The sequence below is a fragment of the Siphateles boraxobius genome, unplaced genomic scaffold, assembly GCF_051911475.1.
Source record: "Siphateles boraxobius isolate OS27281-9 unplaced genomic scaffold, OSU_SipBor_1 13, whole genome shotgun sequence".
In the NCBI taxonomy this organism is placed as follows: domain Eukaryota; kingdom Metazoa; phylum Chordata; class Actinopteri; order Cypriniformes; family Leuciscidae; genus Siphateles; species Siphateles boraxobius.
In genome coordinates, this window is record NW_027508733.1 from 11,216,595 (window position 1) to 11,235,666 (window position 19,072).

At 38.1% G+C, this 19,072-nt stretch overlaps 1 protein-coding gene across 6 annotated transcripts in view; it reads right to left on the minus strand.

Moving 5' to 3' along the window:
* The window catches only part of asic1b (acid-sensing (proton-gated) ion channel 1b), a 236,128-nt gene that overhangs the window by 26,203 nt on the left and 190,853 nt on the right, over positions 1-19,072 (minus strand). For 5 of the 6 annotated variants that reach the window (XM_077225550.1, XM_077225551.1, XM_077225548.1 and 2 more), the window contains one exon: positions 791-941. In XM_077225550.1, the coding sequence (XP_077081665.1) occupies positions 791-941 (151 nt within the window). Of the gene's footprint in view, positions 1-790; positions 942-10,554; positions 11,668-19,072 lie in introns of those variants that run through there. The other variant, XM_077225549.1, reaches the window with a different exon arrangement.

Genomic DNA, 19,072 nt, shown 5'->3' on the forward strand with positions numbered 1-19,072 from the left:
AATCCTTGTTTAATATTGGCCAAACAACATTTAATTCAAAAGTTTACTTAACCTTTGACATTTGGCCAAATTATTATGGAAGTAATACTACAGCATATTTCGAAATACATTGATGTATTCTCCTGTGTTGGCATACTGTAGGTTTATAAATTATTTATGTTACAAATCTGATAAAATGGTGCATATTGTGTTCCCAGATAAACCTTATTTCAGCAAACCAAAATCACAGCATAAGCAGAGATGGAGTTTGAGACGCTCCACGCATGTAAACGATAAGAAGCAATTACTGTGAACAGAGCCACTTTGAGACACACTTAACTTACACGCATGCAAATAATTTAATATTAAACCTGCAGCGCATATATCTATTCAATTGAATCGCAGGCTTCGTGAATTCACAAAATGGTTTTTGAATGTTTTTAATATATCGTGTAGCCTTAGAAAACGGTCTAATAATACGGTTCATGGATTCTAGTCCGTGGAATGTGCTACTTCCGGTATTTTGTCGGTTACTCGACACAGGCAAATTGCAATCAAGGTTTTTTAAGAATCGAGTACTCAAATTTAATCGGGAATCGTGACAGCCCTAAAAGGTCTTTCATTCTTCAGGGGAAATAATGGTTCCACCTAGATGCAATGCAAGTATTAACTTCATCTCTTCTACAGCTCTTTAGGAGATGTAAAAACAGACACAAATGAGGCAATTGTTCACATTTGTGCCAGTCAGTATGATGGGATTTCATCTAAAACAGAGAAGACACATGAGATTTCTGGGGTTAGTGAGTCGTACCGGTTTCTCCCCAAACGGGCAGGTACTCGTCCTGCTGGATGTCCAGCATCAGCTCCAGGCCATTACCCATCCCTCCCTTCATAGTGACCAGCAGTGGCCGTCCGTCCTGTCCCGAGTTGAAGGTGTAGCATTTTCCATAGCGTGTGAAGATCTGAAATAAACAAAGACAACTGTTTAGCAACGATGGATGAAAAGTTGCACTTTTCTCACTCGTCAAAAGCAAGCAATAAACAGAATTATATTTAAAGATTTTCTAGTGATCACAGCCACATAAATTCATCAAATGCTTGTCAATAAATGTGGAACTATTATAAATAAAAAGTCTAGTTATAAGTAATGCAGTTGAGGTGTTCAATTTATGGAAGGCTTTTATTAATCTTAAATGCCAACAGAAGTAAATTCATTAAAGTTACGAGTTCAAAGGTATTTCATGACTCGGTGCACTTCCCGCTTTTAAGTCAGGTTTCAGGAAATGGTTTGATTAATTATAGAACATCTCTAACCGGTGACGTGGTCTACATGCGGGCAGAGGTGCTCATGCCGCCAGTCTTAATTGAAACTGAACTAATGGACATCTAATCAGATCACAGACAGCAGGATATGGAAAGTGTGGCGTCTCTGAAACACAACCTCGCTGCGGGACCACCTAATTACCATCATGGACAAATACGGGAATTTCAGTGTGGAGGAAATGAAACGGCCACATCTTTAGAAAACATAGTAAAGAAAGAAAATGGCAGCAGCTCTCCAGGGAATGACATCAATGTGAAAGAAATGTGTTACAGACAGCTTTCTCTTTGAGATAGAAACCTCTCAAAGACATTGAAAGATGTGTCAGATATCAGTTTGTCTGCTGCAGACAGACAGATGAATGGTTGATTCAGCTAATGCACAGATGAAGCATTTATACACATCCTGGCGAAGACAGCAACAAAAGAGATACAGATTCTCTTCTGAGACTGAACTGAGTTTCTATGAGATTCTAGACATCCTTGAGTCAATGACTGACATTTTTTTATACATTCTTTAAAAAAAAAATGCCAACACTGACGCACTGCAATGAATCATACAGTAAAATAATAATTCAGAATTACCGGCACAAGGACCATTAACAAAACAAACCCACAACGTGTATTTGTTTTGGTCAATGTATTTTAATGTGTTATTTTGTGTTTATTTGTGTTAATTATTACACACTGTACACACTTACAAATCATATTTTATGTAGTATCAGTATTATAATTAAGACAGCAATATGTTTATACACACATCTATTGTAAAATGTTGGCATACATGACAAAAAAAGTCAGCCAGCTAGATCATTTTACCAAGATGAAAATTTGGCAAGCAGAATTCACAAACAAATGCCACAGAAAACCAAATGTTTAAGTTTGCAATGCATAAAATAAATACTTATACATACATATATATATATATATATATATGACCAAAAACTCTAAAATATAGCACTGTCCCAGACTCACAATAGGACAAGTGATGGAACTCCTACAGGTTTGGAACAACTTGAGGATTGGTAAATTATGACAAAATGTTCACTTTTGGGTGATTATAGGCAATGTCTACAAAAACTTGTGAGCTTCTTACCTAGACAGCATTTTTGGCATCAAACAAAGTTAAAAAGTCGATTTGAACGTTCAAAAAGCACATGCGATGCCCAAAAAGAACATCCGCAAAAATGCTTTTAAAAGCTCTATCCACTTGCAAAAAAACATGTTTAAATGCATCAGAGCAATTGTTCCCTTTTGCCATTACCGATAATAAGTGCTCCAGAGCTTCTTCAACATCTAAACTACTCCTGATGAAATAACAGCCTATTAATCGTTTAGCAAACATAAGCAAGGCTGTTGCCAAGACGAGTTGCTGTGGTAACCGTGGCAATACAGAGTAGCTAGTTAGGGTGGCGTTGACCTTGGGACCCAGGAGAGTTGATGCTAGCGGAAAGTGTTGTGGAGTCTTTTTGAGAAACTTTACAATGAAGTTTCCTCAACGAGGTCGGCGGTCCATTGAGTGCGGATGCCTGCTTGTTATTTCGAAAGAACGTGCCTTCATGATGACCTTTTGAAAATGTTTACAATAGCCAAAAGGCTTTACAAGCCACTCTACAAGGAAAATGAGTTAGAAACACACTGGACTATTTTTGAGTTATTTTGAGGACAGAAATTCATTACTTAATTTGTCAGCATTTATAAAAGGCGGACTTAAAATACTTTATGTTAAGGGTTTGAACACATCACTAAACCCTAAATAAGAGCAACAGTACTGGTGATGCTTCACCGAAACAACACTACCAAATACGTCATGCACTCAAACGGAGCTCTAAGGTCCGTTAAATTTTTAGTGCGAAAGCATCTAGTGTCTCTGTTGCTTTAATACAAGAGAACAGCCTCCACTGGGAGTGAAGACATCAATAATACATTATAATTTCTGCCCTTTGTAACGGGACTTTATGAAAAATGAAACGGCTTTAAAACTTTCTGGCCGCTGAGGGGAGTTTGAGGGAGCGAAACGCTCTGATCTCCCAGTAGACCGCTGCCAGTTGGCAGACGCTGTTCAAAGACTCAGTTGACTGGAAGTGAATCACAGGGGAGGCGCGGAGGACTCACAGCCTTAATCAGCGATTTCTTTGAAAATAAAATCTAGTCTGCGTAAAAAGCCATGAGTACTTTAAAATGCAATGAAGATGGTCACATCTTCTTAACTCTTTCCCCGCCAGCATTTTTAAAAAAAAGTTTCCAGCCACCGACAGCATTTTTTTTAAATCATTTTCACAAAAATGTCATGGACCCCAGAATGCTGTATGAATAGCTGAATTTCCAATACATCAAAAGAAAGAACAGACCCTTTTCTTTTCAAAACATACACACACACACACACACACACACACACACACACACACACACACACACACACACACACACACACACACACACACACACACACACACACACACACACACTTGAATGTGGTTAAGTTTCATTAAAAAAAAACATAATTTTGAGAAAAACGTTTTTGTCAATGACTACATCCAGATCGGTTTCAGAATGATGATAAAAACACAGATGGAGTAGATTGAGTCCATCAACACCCCCAAAGCTTCACAGTCCAATAGCTCGTACTTAGTCAACATTTTATGCAGTAACATTAGGCAGTTTGATTTATATGCCGCTTAATGTCGATGATCGCACTATTTTACATATGCATCTGCTTACATATGCTAACACTTATTTCTTCTTCTTCTTCGCCTGTGGTTTGATCTGGAGATTCAGTAATCTTTCAGAAGATGTGTAATAGCGCCCCCTACCGTATAACAGTGAAAACACAGAAAGCCGGACATTTTCGTCAATGGCGGGGAAAGATTTAAGAAGTGGATAAATGTTATGCAAGCTGCATTAAATTCAAAATAATTAACTTCTTTCCATATGTGCCAATGTTGGGTCAATTGAGAAGATTTACCATAAATATTTTTCCTTCAGGACCACTATAGTCAAAGATGATTGACAATTAGCATCCAGTATTGATTGGCGGCATGGCGGCATGTAGGGGTGGGCGATATAGCCTCAAAATTCTATAACGATATTTCAAGAATATTTGCGATAATGATATTTATGACGATATAGAAATTTTTTTTGTTGTTGTTGAAAATGTTCTTATTATGTTTATCTCGCCATAAATGTTTGCTCACTCATTACGTTTTTACAATGTGGTAATTTTGTAAGAGTTTACACAACACAAGGAAGCTTGATTTCAATCTTTGAATTAAATGTTAAATGTGTGTAGGTCTAACACCAGTATTCAGAAATACTACAGAAACATAATAAAGTAATCAAATGTAAAATAACACAGTCTTTTAGTTCTGTTTCCTGATTAAATTAAATTAAATACATAGGCTAATAATTCTCATTCATTACAATTAAAGCTATATTTTGTTGTTTTGACGCCAACATTAATGACAGACGCATAGCCTATGGCTGCTGTCACTTTTACAGCTAGTGCACGGATCCATTGCTGTTTTTTATTATACTGTCTGTCACACTGTCACATGCGTTTTATATATAACCGACTGTGTTTATGAGTATACTTACCAAGACCGGAAGTTTTACACAATTTTGCGTTTTTCCCCCCCTTAAAGGATATAATCCGCGAAAAATAACTTTAGTTTCTCGCGAGCTGTACTCTATGTATGCACGCAGTGCAACTCTCTCAGAGAGTGCGCGAGTAGCTTACTGGATAGTTTAAAACCGCTTGAATGTTTAAACAGATAAGAATTAAGAAGACTTGAAAATTATAAACTTTAGTTACGATGCACTGATGGCCCGATTGTGCAAGAGACCATTCAGTCATGTCCCTACTCCTAAACGTGCGCGAGAGAAGACACGCGTCGGCAGCCCCGCTGAACACTCAAGCTGTTTGTGAAATTGCTAAATCGTCATCGGAGCCTTACAGGCTGCTCTCGCGCTCAGACAGGTGTTGTTGTTGTGCATGCTAGGGAATGTAAATGCGCCATACGTCACCGCGTCGCTATATCATTGATATCTCGATATGAAACTTTTTTATCATGTAAAATTGTATACCGGTATTATCGTGGACGGTATGATATGGCACACCCCTAGCGGCATGGTTCTGTTCTGGTTAAGAACTTTCCACCGATCCATGGAGCCTAGCATGGATATGAGCAGGGAGCGCAGCATTAACTCCCTTAGGGTGAACCAAGCAGATACAACAAAAATGACTGTGGTTGAGAGGTGGAGCTGGGAATGGAGGAGGGTACTTCGCTCCTGAATGATACTGAATGGACCTTATAGGGATGCGGTGATAGGTGTCGTATTCCTATAGGTAGACGTGGATCACCTGGAGTCAACTGGTGTGAGCTTGACCGATGTGACCTACGCTTGATTTGTCTGCAATGAAACGATTATTAAATTAAAACTGTATTTTGTACTATGTAAAACTGTATTAGGTATCATAAACTAACAACAAAACGATACATCATTTTTACAGCATTTATTCATTAGTCACTACTGTACAACTTTTAATATAGTATTTGTATGAATTAATCAAGATGAACAAATGCTTAGCTTTCTTCATTGTTAATGACAACTATTGTGTTAAAACAAACTTATTGTAAAAGACTACTAGTTTTATATACTTATATGCTTTATATAAATAAATATAGCAAACAGCATGTGTATAAAACCTTAAAAAAACACCTAAAAATGTAAGATAATATTTGATCACATTTGTACCTTGAATGCATCTTAATCAGGTGTCCTAAGTACTTGAGAAAGGTGTGTGTGTGTGTGTGTGTCAGTGTCAAGTACTACTTAGGACACCTGATTAATAGAAGTAAGAATTCATGAAGCTATAATAAAATGTTTTGTGCGTGTGTGTGTGTGTGTGTGTGTGTGTGTGTGTGTGAACTTATACGTGAAACAAAATGCATGCAAAAGGAAATATTCTACAAGCTGAAACATAATCTGCTCCATTACAGGTGGCAGTATTTTAATACCCACTCAAAAAACCCAACATATTTATCAACACAAAAGGAGGCAAAAACTATGAAAAAGTCCATCATGAAATATGAAGTGTGAAAGAGTGACTTTAAAATTGCATTTTTTTTCTTGCACCTTGAGACACAAAAAACCCCTATTATTTATTTATTTAATGCTTTCTTCCACATGCCTGCAACTCCACAAAGCAATTTCACAATCCACCTTACGCAGCAGGGCCAGAAATAGAAGACGATACGTCACTATTAACTTCCACTTCACCGTGATAGAAGTGAGACTGCTGAAGAAGACTCAGCTTCGGTGTCTCGCGAGCGTGACTGATAAACCCATCAGTACTGATCAAGATCAGCGCAATGACAGTTGCGCTTTCTGAAATGAATAATTCACTGAGACCCAAATGGCACCGTGCCGCCTGCTCGAGGGCTGCCCGCGCACCATGGCCAGCTCCTAGCAAGCTAAAGCTGTTTGTCAGAGTTGTCAAAAGACTTTGATTGCAAAGCTTGCGTGTCTAATAAGCTGCACAACTCACTGTCCATTTTGCCGCAGCTGGTGGCTTCAGAAGTACGATGGCTCTGCGCCTTCACAACCGATCAGATCAATGCTGCTGAATCGGAAAACGACTAAATTATATAAGAACATTGATGCCAAAGTCAAGCTGTTGAACAAGTCACATGCTATCCAAATCAGACAATCTTCAGTCATAAAATGTGGGCAGAATATGCAAACCACTCAATTGAACATGACAGGTTAACTTAGCATGGTTTTACGAACAATTTACACAAATCTGTTCTGCTCATGTTGCAAGAATTATAGTTTTGCCTCGAGAAAAGACCCAATTTTAAGCCCTTAATTAATGAAAATGATTAAATAACCATCTACGGCTACCGTGATGCAAACAGATCCATCGTATAGCTTTAAAAGATTTGGAATATAGTGTAAAAGCTATATGGACTTCTACTTTTATGGTGCATTTTGGGGGTTTGGAACCACATGAGAGTGAGGCAGAATTTTATTTATAAATGAATTATTTTAAAGTATTTAGACTAAAGGTAAAGCTTCAGTCGGAAGAGCCCTTGGTCTCCAGGTAGCTGTGTGCGTGTTTGATCTTAAAGGCTAAAGTGTTTGTTTGAGAGGTTAGTGTTCCCAGTCTGACAGCAATCAATACTGGCACAAAGATGGCCACAGTGTGTGCCTCAACTAAAGTTGGCCACAGAAATCAATACCGGCTCCTCTATTGACAGCTGTCCCACACATCGACAGTAGACTCAGTGATGCAATGGAGAGGTAAAATGGCCAATTTAGGACCACCAGGCCTGCTAAAAGGGTTACGATTTATCTGTTAGTGGTCTGCCTGTGGACAGAAACACAGGCTCCAATCTCTCAATGTCATCTCAGTTCACTCTCTCAGATAGGTCTCCACACTGGACTCCAACCTTTAGAGCCAAAGGCTCATTGATTCTCAATATGATTCAATCCACCTGCAGCACAGCAGTGAAGTCAGCAGACAAGCGGCTTTTCCCTTGAGATGTCCATCCTCATTCAAATCATCTCTCATTTGAAAAACTGAGGAATGCAATGCCAAATGTTTTCATATTAAGAAATACAACTAGAGATACGTCAGAAAATATTAGGTTGAGAGAACACTATGAATGATTCATTGAAAGTATGTAATCATTTTTAGACACAGGTTTTCACACCACGTTTCATCTTAAGGTAGATACATCAATAATATTACATAACACAACATTACACAATATAATATTACATAACACAATATTAATTTTTAACCCCTTTAACCAATGCATTTAAAAAAAAATTCCAGTTATCTTAGTCAAATATAACTCATAACGACACTACCCAAACCTCTAACTAGTAAGGAAACATCTGAATGTTTACACCTGTGTTTATCTTGTGATCAGATTGACGAAAACAATTCTTAATACCAGGTGTAAACAGGGCCTAAAATCCATCCCAACAGCTGACTCAAACTCACTTACAATCCCTTCTTACCAATAGTGTGCACTTAAAACAGAGCGGTTCTGTTAGAAAATACATTTCCCTTGCAGAGAAGAAATGCAGAGTGGTTGAGAACTGTGTTAGGATAATTACAGTTTACTTCAAGCTCGGCTGACACTTCAATCTCAGACTCCAGTGTGCTGATAGTACAAGATAGATGCAATTTAAATGAAAGTGTATCTATACAGACCCTTGAGACCGACTTAGCTTCTTTCCACTCATGCAGAGGTGCTGCAATTGAACTAGACAAAGTGACTCTGCTCATGTGTGAACGGGGGAAAGAAAAGTGGAATTAAAAAGCAAAAGTTCTGTCTACATGTAGACGTTTAAAGTAGTGTGGGTGTGTGTGTGTGTGAGTGTGTATTGACTAAATAGAAACAAGCCCATAGGGAAAGTGGCCTTTTACCACAGCAGCTGCATTGATGTTGAACTACAAATCAAGTCAAAATGCTTCAAGCCCAACAGTCAAATGATTCATGCTGAGCTGAACACAAGCAATTCCCCTAAAAAAATAATGCAAAATTGAAGTGTTAAAAAGTAACGAGCCTCATAAATCTAGTCATAATTTCCCAAATACACACCTTGACTGTCTCCTCATTTTTTCTTCTTCTATAATCACATACTAGCAATGCAATCATTATGCAGAATGAAGAATAAAGATATTCACGGGGCATTGCCCTCGTCATAATGACGGATCATAATTTCTACAGCAAATGCGATGTGCTGCATACATTTAGCTAAATTACGTGCGACCTGGACGCGAGGAGATTGCAGACAAGGCTCTTGGGATGCTGAGGGTCTCCTGATGCAATATATCAAGCGTGATATCCCGGGAGTCACATTGCTAAATGTGTTCAACATGACACTAAAGCAGCATTGTATTTGTTTACTGAGATAAATATAATTTCCATATAAAGCAGTCACCTAGATAAATGGGGTCAAGACTGAGGCCATAACACAACCATACGTTTTACTGAATACACTGTAGTAGATAATGTATTTGCCTACTATTTTTAAAAGGAGCATGAGAGGAGAGAGTGCAATGATAAAATATTTCAAACATTGTCATTTTGTATCTTTAATCCAGTGAGCGACATTCATCGTGTCAAAAAATAGTTAATTTCAATTTTGTGTAAAAACGTCTATGCCATTCAGACTAAATTGAGGAGATGTTTAAAATGCAGTCAACAGAGTTTCCTGTTCATTTGTCATTTTAAAAATTAAAAGGTCAAGTGCATTGTGGGATCCATTTCCCCATGCAATGTGCTCTTGTATACTACACATTTTGGACAAATCAAGTTTCACTGTCCAGAGTACACTATAGCCAAGCAGTACTCTCTCTATAAAGGGTATTGGCAACACTTTATTACAAGGTGATGTAAATACACGTTACTACATGTACTTATAGTAACAACAGTAAATTGTGCATAATTACAAATAACTAACTCTAAACCAAACCCTAAATGTAACTAGTAAAAGTAGTTAATTATTTCTCAGTACTTGTTTGAGTAAGTACAATGTAACTACGTCACCTTAAAATAAAGGGTTGCACTTTATTTTACGGTGTCCTTGTTACAGTGTAATTATACATTTCAGTACTGAGCAATATTAGTTAACTATGTACATGTACTTACTATAGAGTTAGGATTAAGATTAGGTTTAGTTTAGGGTTGGTTCCATGTAATTATGCATAATTTATATTAATTACTATATAAACTATATGTAACATGTAACAAGGACACTGTAAAATAAAGTGTTCTCAAATAAAGTGTAACTAGAGTTTGAGCTTTTACTATTTAAAAAGAAAAGTAGTAGGCAAACATGCAGTATTCTGTTTATCTTCCAAGTCAATATATAGAGTCAAAAAAGATATTAAAATTGCAGCTGAAATTACTTGCAGTTAATTAGTTACAATGGACATGGAAGGTCAAGAGGCAGTGCATTGTGGGATAGTATTCCACAGTAGCTACATACAAATTCTCAAATGTCTATTAAATTAGTTGAACATTTTTTTCAAATTTGCGTGGTGCACATTAGACACAATATGCATACTCCAAAAATAGTAGGCTACAAGAAATTTGGCAGTATGCTTTTAACAAAAACAAATCCTTACTTTTTATTAAACAAATGCAAGAGGGAAAAAATAACATATATTGTCTAATAGAACGCTTCCATTAACGATTCTTTCATCGTTTTTATCCTAAAGTTGAATGAACTTACGGTGCTAAAGTTGCGTGGTCCGCACAGCTGCCCTTGAAATCGACAATAAAGTAACATCTCCTCGAGCTGATGCCCCAGACGGTCCAATAACTGCCTCATGGAGGGCTGGGAGTCTCGAGGAGGGGGCAGAAAGTGGTTGAAGTCCAGTATGCGGGATAACGGTGACCAGGGAGGCTCACTATTAGTTCCGTCATCGTGCGACGCGAGCGCGTCTCGAACCGCGGCGGACACCTGCCAATTTTTCCCGAAGAGCCCGAGCCACCGTCCCGCGCTAAAGATGTCCGGTTTTTTCATACGTCGCGGCAGTATGATGTTCTGGTTGCAAATCGTCACGGCGGGAAATACGAGGCGTTTAGCGTAAACCATATGCGCCTTGGTGTACACCGGCGACGAGAGCAGGTATCGGACCCGGTTGGAGGACCAAGTGAGAAGAAGCGCCAACGCAGTCAAAAACGCCAGCAGCCACGCGACTCTGCGCGGGTACGAGCCACTCAGGAAGACGTGTCTTAATCCGTGAAAGGTAGTTTGCTTTAAGAAGAGCTTGCCGGCTTCTTTCAGAGATCCTTCCGTACGTTGTTTCGGTGCGGCGTCGCCTTGGCACATTTTGGAGAACGTTTGATGCGCAGTTTTACCTCAGAAGCGACAAGTTAAACGTTCCAGTGCTCTCCAAAACGAGTAATCATCGCGCGGTTCTGTTCCTGAGGCGATTCGCTCGGGAAAGGAATCTGCAGATTCATCAGAACTGTTTGAAATACAGCGCTGTAGTGAATGAGGACGGTAAAAGACTAATTCTCCATATTTTCCCTATCAGGGAAGCGAAATATAGCCCGTATAAAAGTCTCAACTGTTGCCAGATAAGGATAAGGCGCCACATATTCCTCGCGTCATGTGCTCTTGCGGTTCTGTCATACTGTAAATCTTTTCTGCACTTTAAGGAGTTCAATTTTCATAAATTCAGTCTAAGTAATTCACTGGGGAGAATTTGTACCGCTCGTTTTGCAACAGAGCGAAGCTTCGTCCCTGCCGCGTGCGCTCTGCTCTGTTACTCTGTGAGCGCGCGCGTCCTCTGCTGTCTTTTACTTCACTGAACTTTCCTATTGCAGTGGTTCTCCCTTTTTCCATCTTATTTTAAAAATATATAAAAAAAACGTATTTCGATGATAATTAACCATGAGTGATTTATTTTGACCCATCACATGTCAAATAAAAAAAAAAAAACATTGCCACATTTGAATCAAAATTTAGCATATGCATCATACTGATGATAAATGATAATGCTTTTAGTAAAGAACTTATGTGCATGAAATATTATTATATATTTTAATTATAATCTTAGATTAGGTCATTCTGAAAGCAAACATGCATTCATGAAATGGCAGCAGGTGATTTGTCTCTAAATAATATATTCATGGAGCATATAATCGAAAATAGCACCTTTCACAAGCATACTCCCTCCCGTTGACGTCAGCACATTCACACTACTATCAAAATAAGGTTAATTTTTAATTAAATGTAATTGTACAATGCATCATTCAGACCAATAATTACACCCTCCGTCCCTGTTAGACAGTAAATGGGCTTGTTCTTAAGTTTGGGCTGTTAGTCAAGCAGGCAAAAGTGGGCATAATGCCCGGCACGCAGGTCATGGCTTACTTACCTTAACAATGTGTTCGAAGTCAATAAACCCTTTTTTTTTATTGGCAGGCTCTGAGATGCCTCACAAAGGGTTCTTGTCCAAATGTGTATATAACAGAGGACAGTATTGACTAGAGCACTGTGCCAAAATTAACCTGTAAACACCTGGATGTGTTCGGTCTTATGTGAAGTAAATGTTGTTGGGTGGATCTGTGGACATTAAAGCACTGTGTGTCCTCTTCCGTTGTCCTTTCTTTTATTGAGGAAAAAAATATATGCAAGGAGCTATGAATGTCACAAATAAATTACAGTGAAGGCGTTACGATTCACATTTGACATTTAAATTTCAAAGTCACATTAAATATGTGCCAAGAAGAGGTTTTTAATGACAAAGAGAATTTGAGGCTCACAGTGATGTACGCTGTAAGTAAACACAAATTATATGTCTTGAGACTGAGAAGAAGATTTGTTAAGGATAAATATTTTTAAATAATTGACTTAATTCAGTTTTAGTAAATATTGTAATAAGCTATGCAAAATATATTTAGAGAGTGAAGCAGGGATGATGTATTTTTACAGGCTAAAACCCCGTAAACGAGTATTTTAACACTTCCGGTTTCATCATCCCGAAAGTCAATGGGTTTTTTGAATGGTTTTTTGTCAAATTTGTCAAGATTATCATGATAAGCAAAAAATAAATAATTTTTTTTTAAGAATCATAAGCTTTTGGTCCTTATTTTCTGCAATAATCCAAAAGCCAATGAAAAAATCGTAATGCTGACTTTCTGGTTGACCTACAAAAATAAGTCATCCACGTACCACTCTATTGTTTATAATTATACATATTGGATTTGGAAATGTTAAAATTATGAATAAACAATTAAGGATTGTGCTTTTATCTTCAAAAAGCTTTTTTTGTCACTTTCAGGGCTCAGGCAGAAGGAATAGCAATTATTTTTTTTTTTCATTTTTCGGAGACATGTGAAGTTGGAATGGGACCCCAGTGGCAAGTTCGTCATTACACACCCACATGTTCGACAGTCACAGATGCTTTTTACAAGCGTCTTCATCAAAGAGGATGCAGCTCCGCCACGGGGACAAGCACACATTGAGCTACATCAACACCCAGATGAAGACGGCAATTAGTATTCGGGAAAAACTTGGTCTGCAGCTTGACGTCAAAGACCAATTTAATACAAGGGACCTGTGTTGTTGTTCCTCCACACAGTTTGCTGCTGCAAAGGAACGATGTATTCTTTTAGATGCTGAAATGGGTTAAAGATTGGAAAAATATTTCATCATATTGGTGAAGATTTAAATAAAAATCTAGAAGGTTGATGCAAGCTATGCACTGCTATTTTGTAAGAAAGGGTGATAGTACATCTCTTTTGGACTGAAAGAAAAAAATAAATGCTTCGAATTGTGTGTAAAATGCTTCAGTAGTCTAGGTCCAAAAGTGGAGCCTCTCAATGACGATTGAAAGTTGACATTGAAAATGACTCTAGAATGTCTGATTCGGTACAAATGTTACATCTGCCCATTTCCAGTCAGACAGAGTACAAGTGCGCCAAAGTCAACTGGAGATGATACTGCTGGATTCGAGTGATCCATTTGTAGCCCAAGCTGCCCCCATCCTGGCCACCGGGAGGAAGTGGACCCCATTGGCTGCAACTGAGTGGGCAAAGGCAGCACTCAGACACAAGGACATTGTGAGCCGAGTGCAGGAGGGGAGGAGTGGTCTTGGCCTTGGGGCCAGTAGACCAGTGTGGAGCAAGGCCTCTACATTTCAGAGACGCAAGCTGGTGGTGCAGGAGGTACGTCGGGAGGAGGAAGCAGGAAGGTGTGCCAAAGCTGTGGCGCAAGGGCAGTGGATGGCATGAAAAGGAGTGGAAGATCTCCTGGAATGAGTTGTGGGAGAGGGAGTCCTTCAGGGTAAGTTTTACCATCAGGGCTGCCTACGATGTCCTGCCTTCCCCTGCAAACCAAAGCCTGTGGTATGCCGAAGACTCCACGTGTCTTCTATGTCCAAGTCCAGCAACACTGAGGCACATCTTAGTGGGATGCAAGACAAGACTCACTCAAGTCCGCTATACCTGGCGGCACCATTTCTTCGGGAGGGCAAGGGTCAAGCCAGCCTCACCACCACAAGACCAGACTCTGGGTAGCTGGGTAGAGCACGGGACTGGAAGCTGCTGGGAGACTTGGACAAGAAACTCTGCTTCCCAGCTGAGATCACAGCTACCAACCAGCGACCAGACCTAGTTCTGTGGTCAGCCTCACTCAAGCTTGTCTACATCATTGAGCTCACCGTGCCCTGGGAGGGTGCAGTAGAGGAGGCTTACGAACAGAAAAGGTTGAGGTACTCTGAACTTGCAGCCGATGAGCAACAACAAGGCTGGAATGCGAACAAGGTGGGTTCGTTGTCACCTCAACATCCAGGTTACTCGGGGAGATGGGAGTGTGAGGGAAGGCCCATCAGCAGGCAATCAAAGACCTCTCCAGGGCTGCTGAAAAGAGGAGCCAGTGGGTGTGGATGAAAAGAAAGGACTCCCCCTGGGCACCAAGTGAGTTGATGGCACCTAGGGAGTGAACCTGGGACGCTGGGATTCACTGCTGAACCCTCTGGAGGTGTCGTGGGCCTATCAGCGAAACACCGAAGAAGGAGGGCGCCCACTTAATAACCCAAACGGTGCCATCACTCATTTGACCATCCAACAGAGTCTCATCAGTGGCTTAAGTACGCATTTATTGAGGGATATCAACATCTAGTCCTTTACAACAGACCGAACCAGAACACATGATGTTAAAAACTCATACAATGCAGAATGTTTGAGGTACCAATCTCTGCTACTCAAAATTAACCATGGTTTTACTACACTAACCTAGTTTAACCATGGTATTTGCAGTAAAACTGTGGTTATTCAAATGGTAGGCAGTTTTAATATATTTAAATTATGGTTAATTTTCATAAGTGTGTTAATAGCTGAGTGATACTGAAGTCTAGCAGAGATGGCCAGTGGGTTTAGGAAGAGACTAGAACCATGACAAAGCCATAACTGAGACAGCATTTGATGGGAAAAAACATTTGCAGCCCAAAATAGCCTTGATGTGTTCTAGAGTGGTTTATTTCACGGTGAACAAAGGGAAAACAAAAAGCAAGACAACAATACAGCTCTTTCCATTTGAAATGAAATGGCAAACATTACAACAAGAGCTCATTGACTTCTTCAGTCAAAGTAAAGCTCTTCTTGCCAAAATGAAAGATTCTGTATTTCTTGAGGGAAATTAAATTTGATGAAGTTTGATTTCTTCATCTATTGAAATGCGACTTACATTTACTATTCCAAAATGTTTTTTAGTTTTTTATATGGAGTAGTTTCATTTATTTTATACTAATTCTCCAAGTTCTCGTTAATTAAAAATTATGCATTTTCATTAATTTATACATGGTTGCAATAACATGTAGTTCAAAATTTTAAGTGCCATTGTTTAAAAATGCTATTGAATGAAATTTCAAAGATGTTTGGTTGTTATTCTTTAAAATCTAATGCCATATGCATGTACCTTCCTGACAAAAAAATAAATACATTTAAGTGTAGTTTTGATTAGAAGTTGATGATATTTAATATGCATTGGTTTAGCTATAGAAAATCTGTAGACTTCAACAATTTAAACATGGAGCCAAATTGAGATCCCCATATATCTGAAAATTAACCATATTGTGCCTTAAAAATTATGACACCAAAAAAAAAAAAAAAAATTAAAGCGGTGGTATACTGCCCTTTTCACAAGATGTAAAATAAGTCTCTGATGTCCCCAGAGTGTGTGTGTGAAGTTGTAGTTCAAAATACCCCACAGATATTTTTATATAGCATGTTAAAATTGTCACCTATTGAGGATGAGCAAAACACAGCGTTTTTGTGTCTGTCCCTTTAAATGCAAATAAGCTGCTGCTTCCACCACAGGGGGTGGAGCTACAACAGCTTGTGTCCTGAAAAGTTCAAACTGGAGTCAGTCAAAGATGGAGAGACTGAAGAAGAAATGACAACATGTAGACAACATTTCTGAATGGTTAGTTGATGAATTTATGTAGCTTATGTGTAGTTCTTTTAGTCATTGATTAGCATAATCTTGATAATCTATAAATCGCGTTCCCAGGGGCGGGGTTGATGTAAATGTTTGGGTTTGTGATATCACTAACCCGGGAGGAATGTCATGTAGTCCCTACCAGCCGTTTGTTGTAGTCCTTAAAAAGCAATTTCTTTAAAAGAAAATATCTCTCTTTGCTTTGAACTTTGAGCGTTGTAACTGCAGATGTTCTTTAGGCTCAAACAGCAACATTACACACTAACTAAAGTTAAAACAGTTCAATCATAATCAACCACCCCTTTAATATATATCTTTAATAGTTCTTGAGTTACAGGCATTCAAACATTGGGCAAAAAAACACAAGAAGTGCTTTTTCCCATTTTTGAACTGTCACCATTGGTGGTTGACCAGTAGTAAGTGGTTTTGGAGTAGTTTAATGGAGTAGTTTTATTTACAACTCAAACTGTTCAGTGTAAGAGTACAGAGCCAGAAAACTTTTGTGTAGAGCAGTTTGATCAAGTAAGCAGTTTGAGCCCAATTTGAGATATTTTGAGATCTCATTCTAATGAAGAGAAATATTTAAAAATAGTTCATAAATTATATATATATAAAAAAAAGTTTTCCACATGTAAGATTGTTTAGTCTTTTTTTGAAGTGAAACATCTGAGAAGCAAGAGACTTAATCAAAATCTCCATTTGATTGTTAATATGATTGCTGTCTTGAGATTTTAAAGAGATCCCAGTTACAAATTTAGCCAAATATTATAAACTAGTATCACAGCTGGTTTGACAGTCCAGTTTTTACTTAATATTCTGCTTACTAAACCCAGACCTCAGACACTACTAGTGTATGCTTTAGTGATCTGGAAAGCTGCCTATAGGCTATCAGCACCCAGGCTGAAGACAAGTGTCCTCTGCGGAGAGAGTCTGCAGCTGTGGAAGGAGACGACGAATCTCTCACACGATAAAAGAGATAATTCAGTTCTGACGATGGCAGACAAGCTTCAGTTTTATTGAAAGAATGGTGAACGAGAGGAGGCAAAAGAGAGATAAATAAATAAATAAAAACTAGACAATGCAGCAGTGGATGAGAAGAGATTATAAATCATGGCCAAAGCCAGAAACAGAAAACATGAGCATGCAAAAGAGAGAGAGAGAGAGAGAGAGAGAGAGAGACAGACTTTTTCTCTAAACCTAATGAGCTGCACTGTAACATTCATCCGAAAAAATAAAAATGTGCCTCAGGAGAAGAATGGTCATGACATTTGACGAATTTTCATGAGAAATCATGATCAAAGCATTTGAAAGATTTGCGTTTCAAGAAAGATACGGTTAGAGTTGGTGGAAAAAACGTTCAAGATGTTTGAATCAGAAGAGAGAACATTAAAAACATTAGAGGAATGTTTGAAAAGACTTGAAAAAAATATATATTCAAGATGTTAACAGAATTAAAAGAACATTCAAAACAACTGAAGAAAAAATTTATATTCAAGAATCAGGATATAGAAATTCAAATGAATAGATTCAAGAGAATTTATGTTCTAAATGTTCCAAGGTCAAGGGTAAAAAAACAAAGACAATGAAACATTTCTAATCGAGAAAAATGACCAAACGGCTTGAATTCTGAGGGGGGAAAATCAAAACATCTGAATGTTTGAATCAGGAGACAGAAATTCAAATGATTCAATTCCAGAGAAAGAATGTTCAAAACATTCAAATAGACACAAATTTTTTTTTGTTTAATTACGTTTAAATTGAAAAGACACTTAAAATGTTTGGGAGGAAAAAATATCAAATGGCTTTAATTCAGAGAAAGTTTCTTCAAATTGCTTAAATCAGTAAAAAAATATATTAGATTAAAGAGAAACATCTCTCAAAATGTTTGATTCAAGAGAAGCAAAATTTTAAATCAAAGAATGTTCAAAACATCAAACCAAGACATAATGTTCAAATTCTACAACTGAAGGTAGGGCTGTCGTGGTGAAGGAATTTCCCTTGCAGTGATTTTGAGTGTCTCAATATGCGGTATTATCGCCATTTATTTATTTATTTATTTATATTTATTTGCTTATATATATATAAGTGTTACGATGTGGTCAGCATGCACAAAAACAAGGACATTTCAGTAACCAATGTAACCGAAACTAAACAGCGTCTCTGTGCATTGATGTTCAAAACGAATCAAGAGAGAAACTGTATTTTTCAAGTATAGAGAATAAAAACTCCACGAAAACAACATAGAAATGTTAAATGCTGCAAAAGAACGTTCAATGTTGCCTAACTAGGACGATTATGCCAATTACAACATCAAAAATGACGTCTGGTGAAGAATCACACGAAACAATCTAACGTTCTGAAAGGAACCAAATATTTGGGATGCACATAATGCTGTCTAGCTAGGCACCTTGTGAAACTGAGAATTTTGCAACACAGACAGATAATTGAGAAACAAGGAATGTATTTGAAATTGCATACTTTTGAGTAGGTGCTTGAATAACTGCTAAATAAGTCTGTTCTATATAGTATGAATGTGTGCAGTATGAATCTAACCTACTCTACTCTTTTCTAGATCATAATACACTTGTCACATACTACACTTGTCACATATCAAAATGATTCCAGTTCGCATGGATACGCGGAAGCGACTAAACATCAGAAATGTAATATTGTGAAGTCAATTTGTAAAGAAAGACAACGCGCCTGCGCACATATATATTCAAACACGCATACCTATAGACTAAACACGTCATCACCGTTTTCACAGATTCACGTTTTTGAAGTTCACACAGAGATA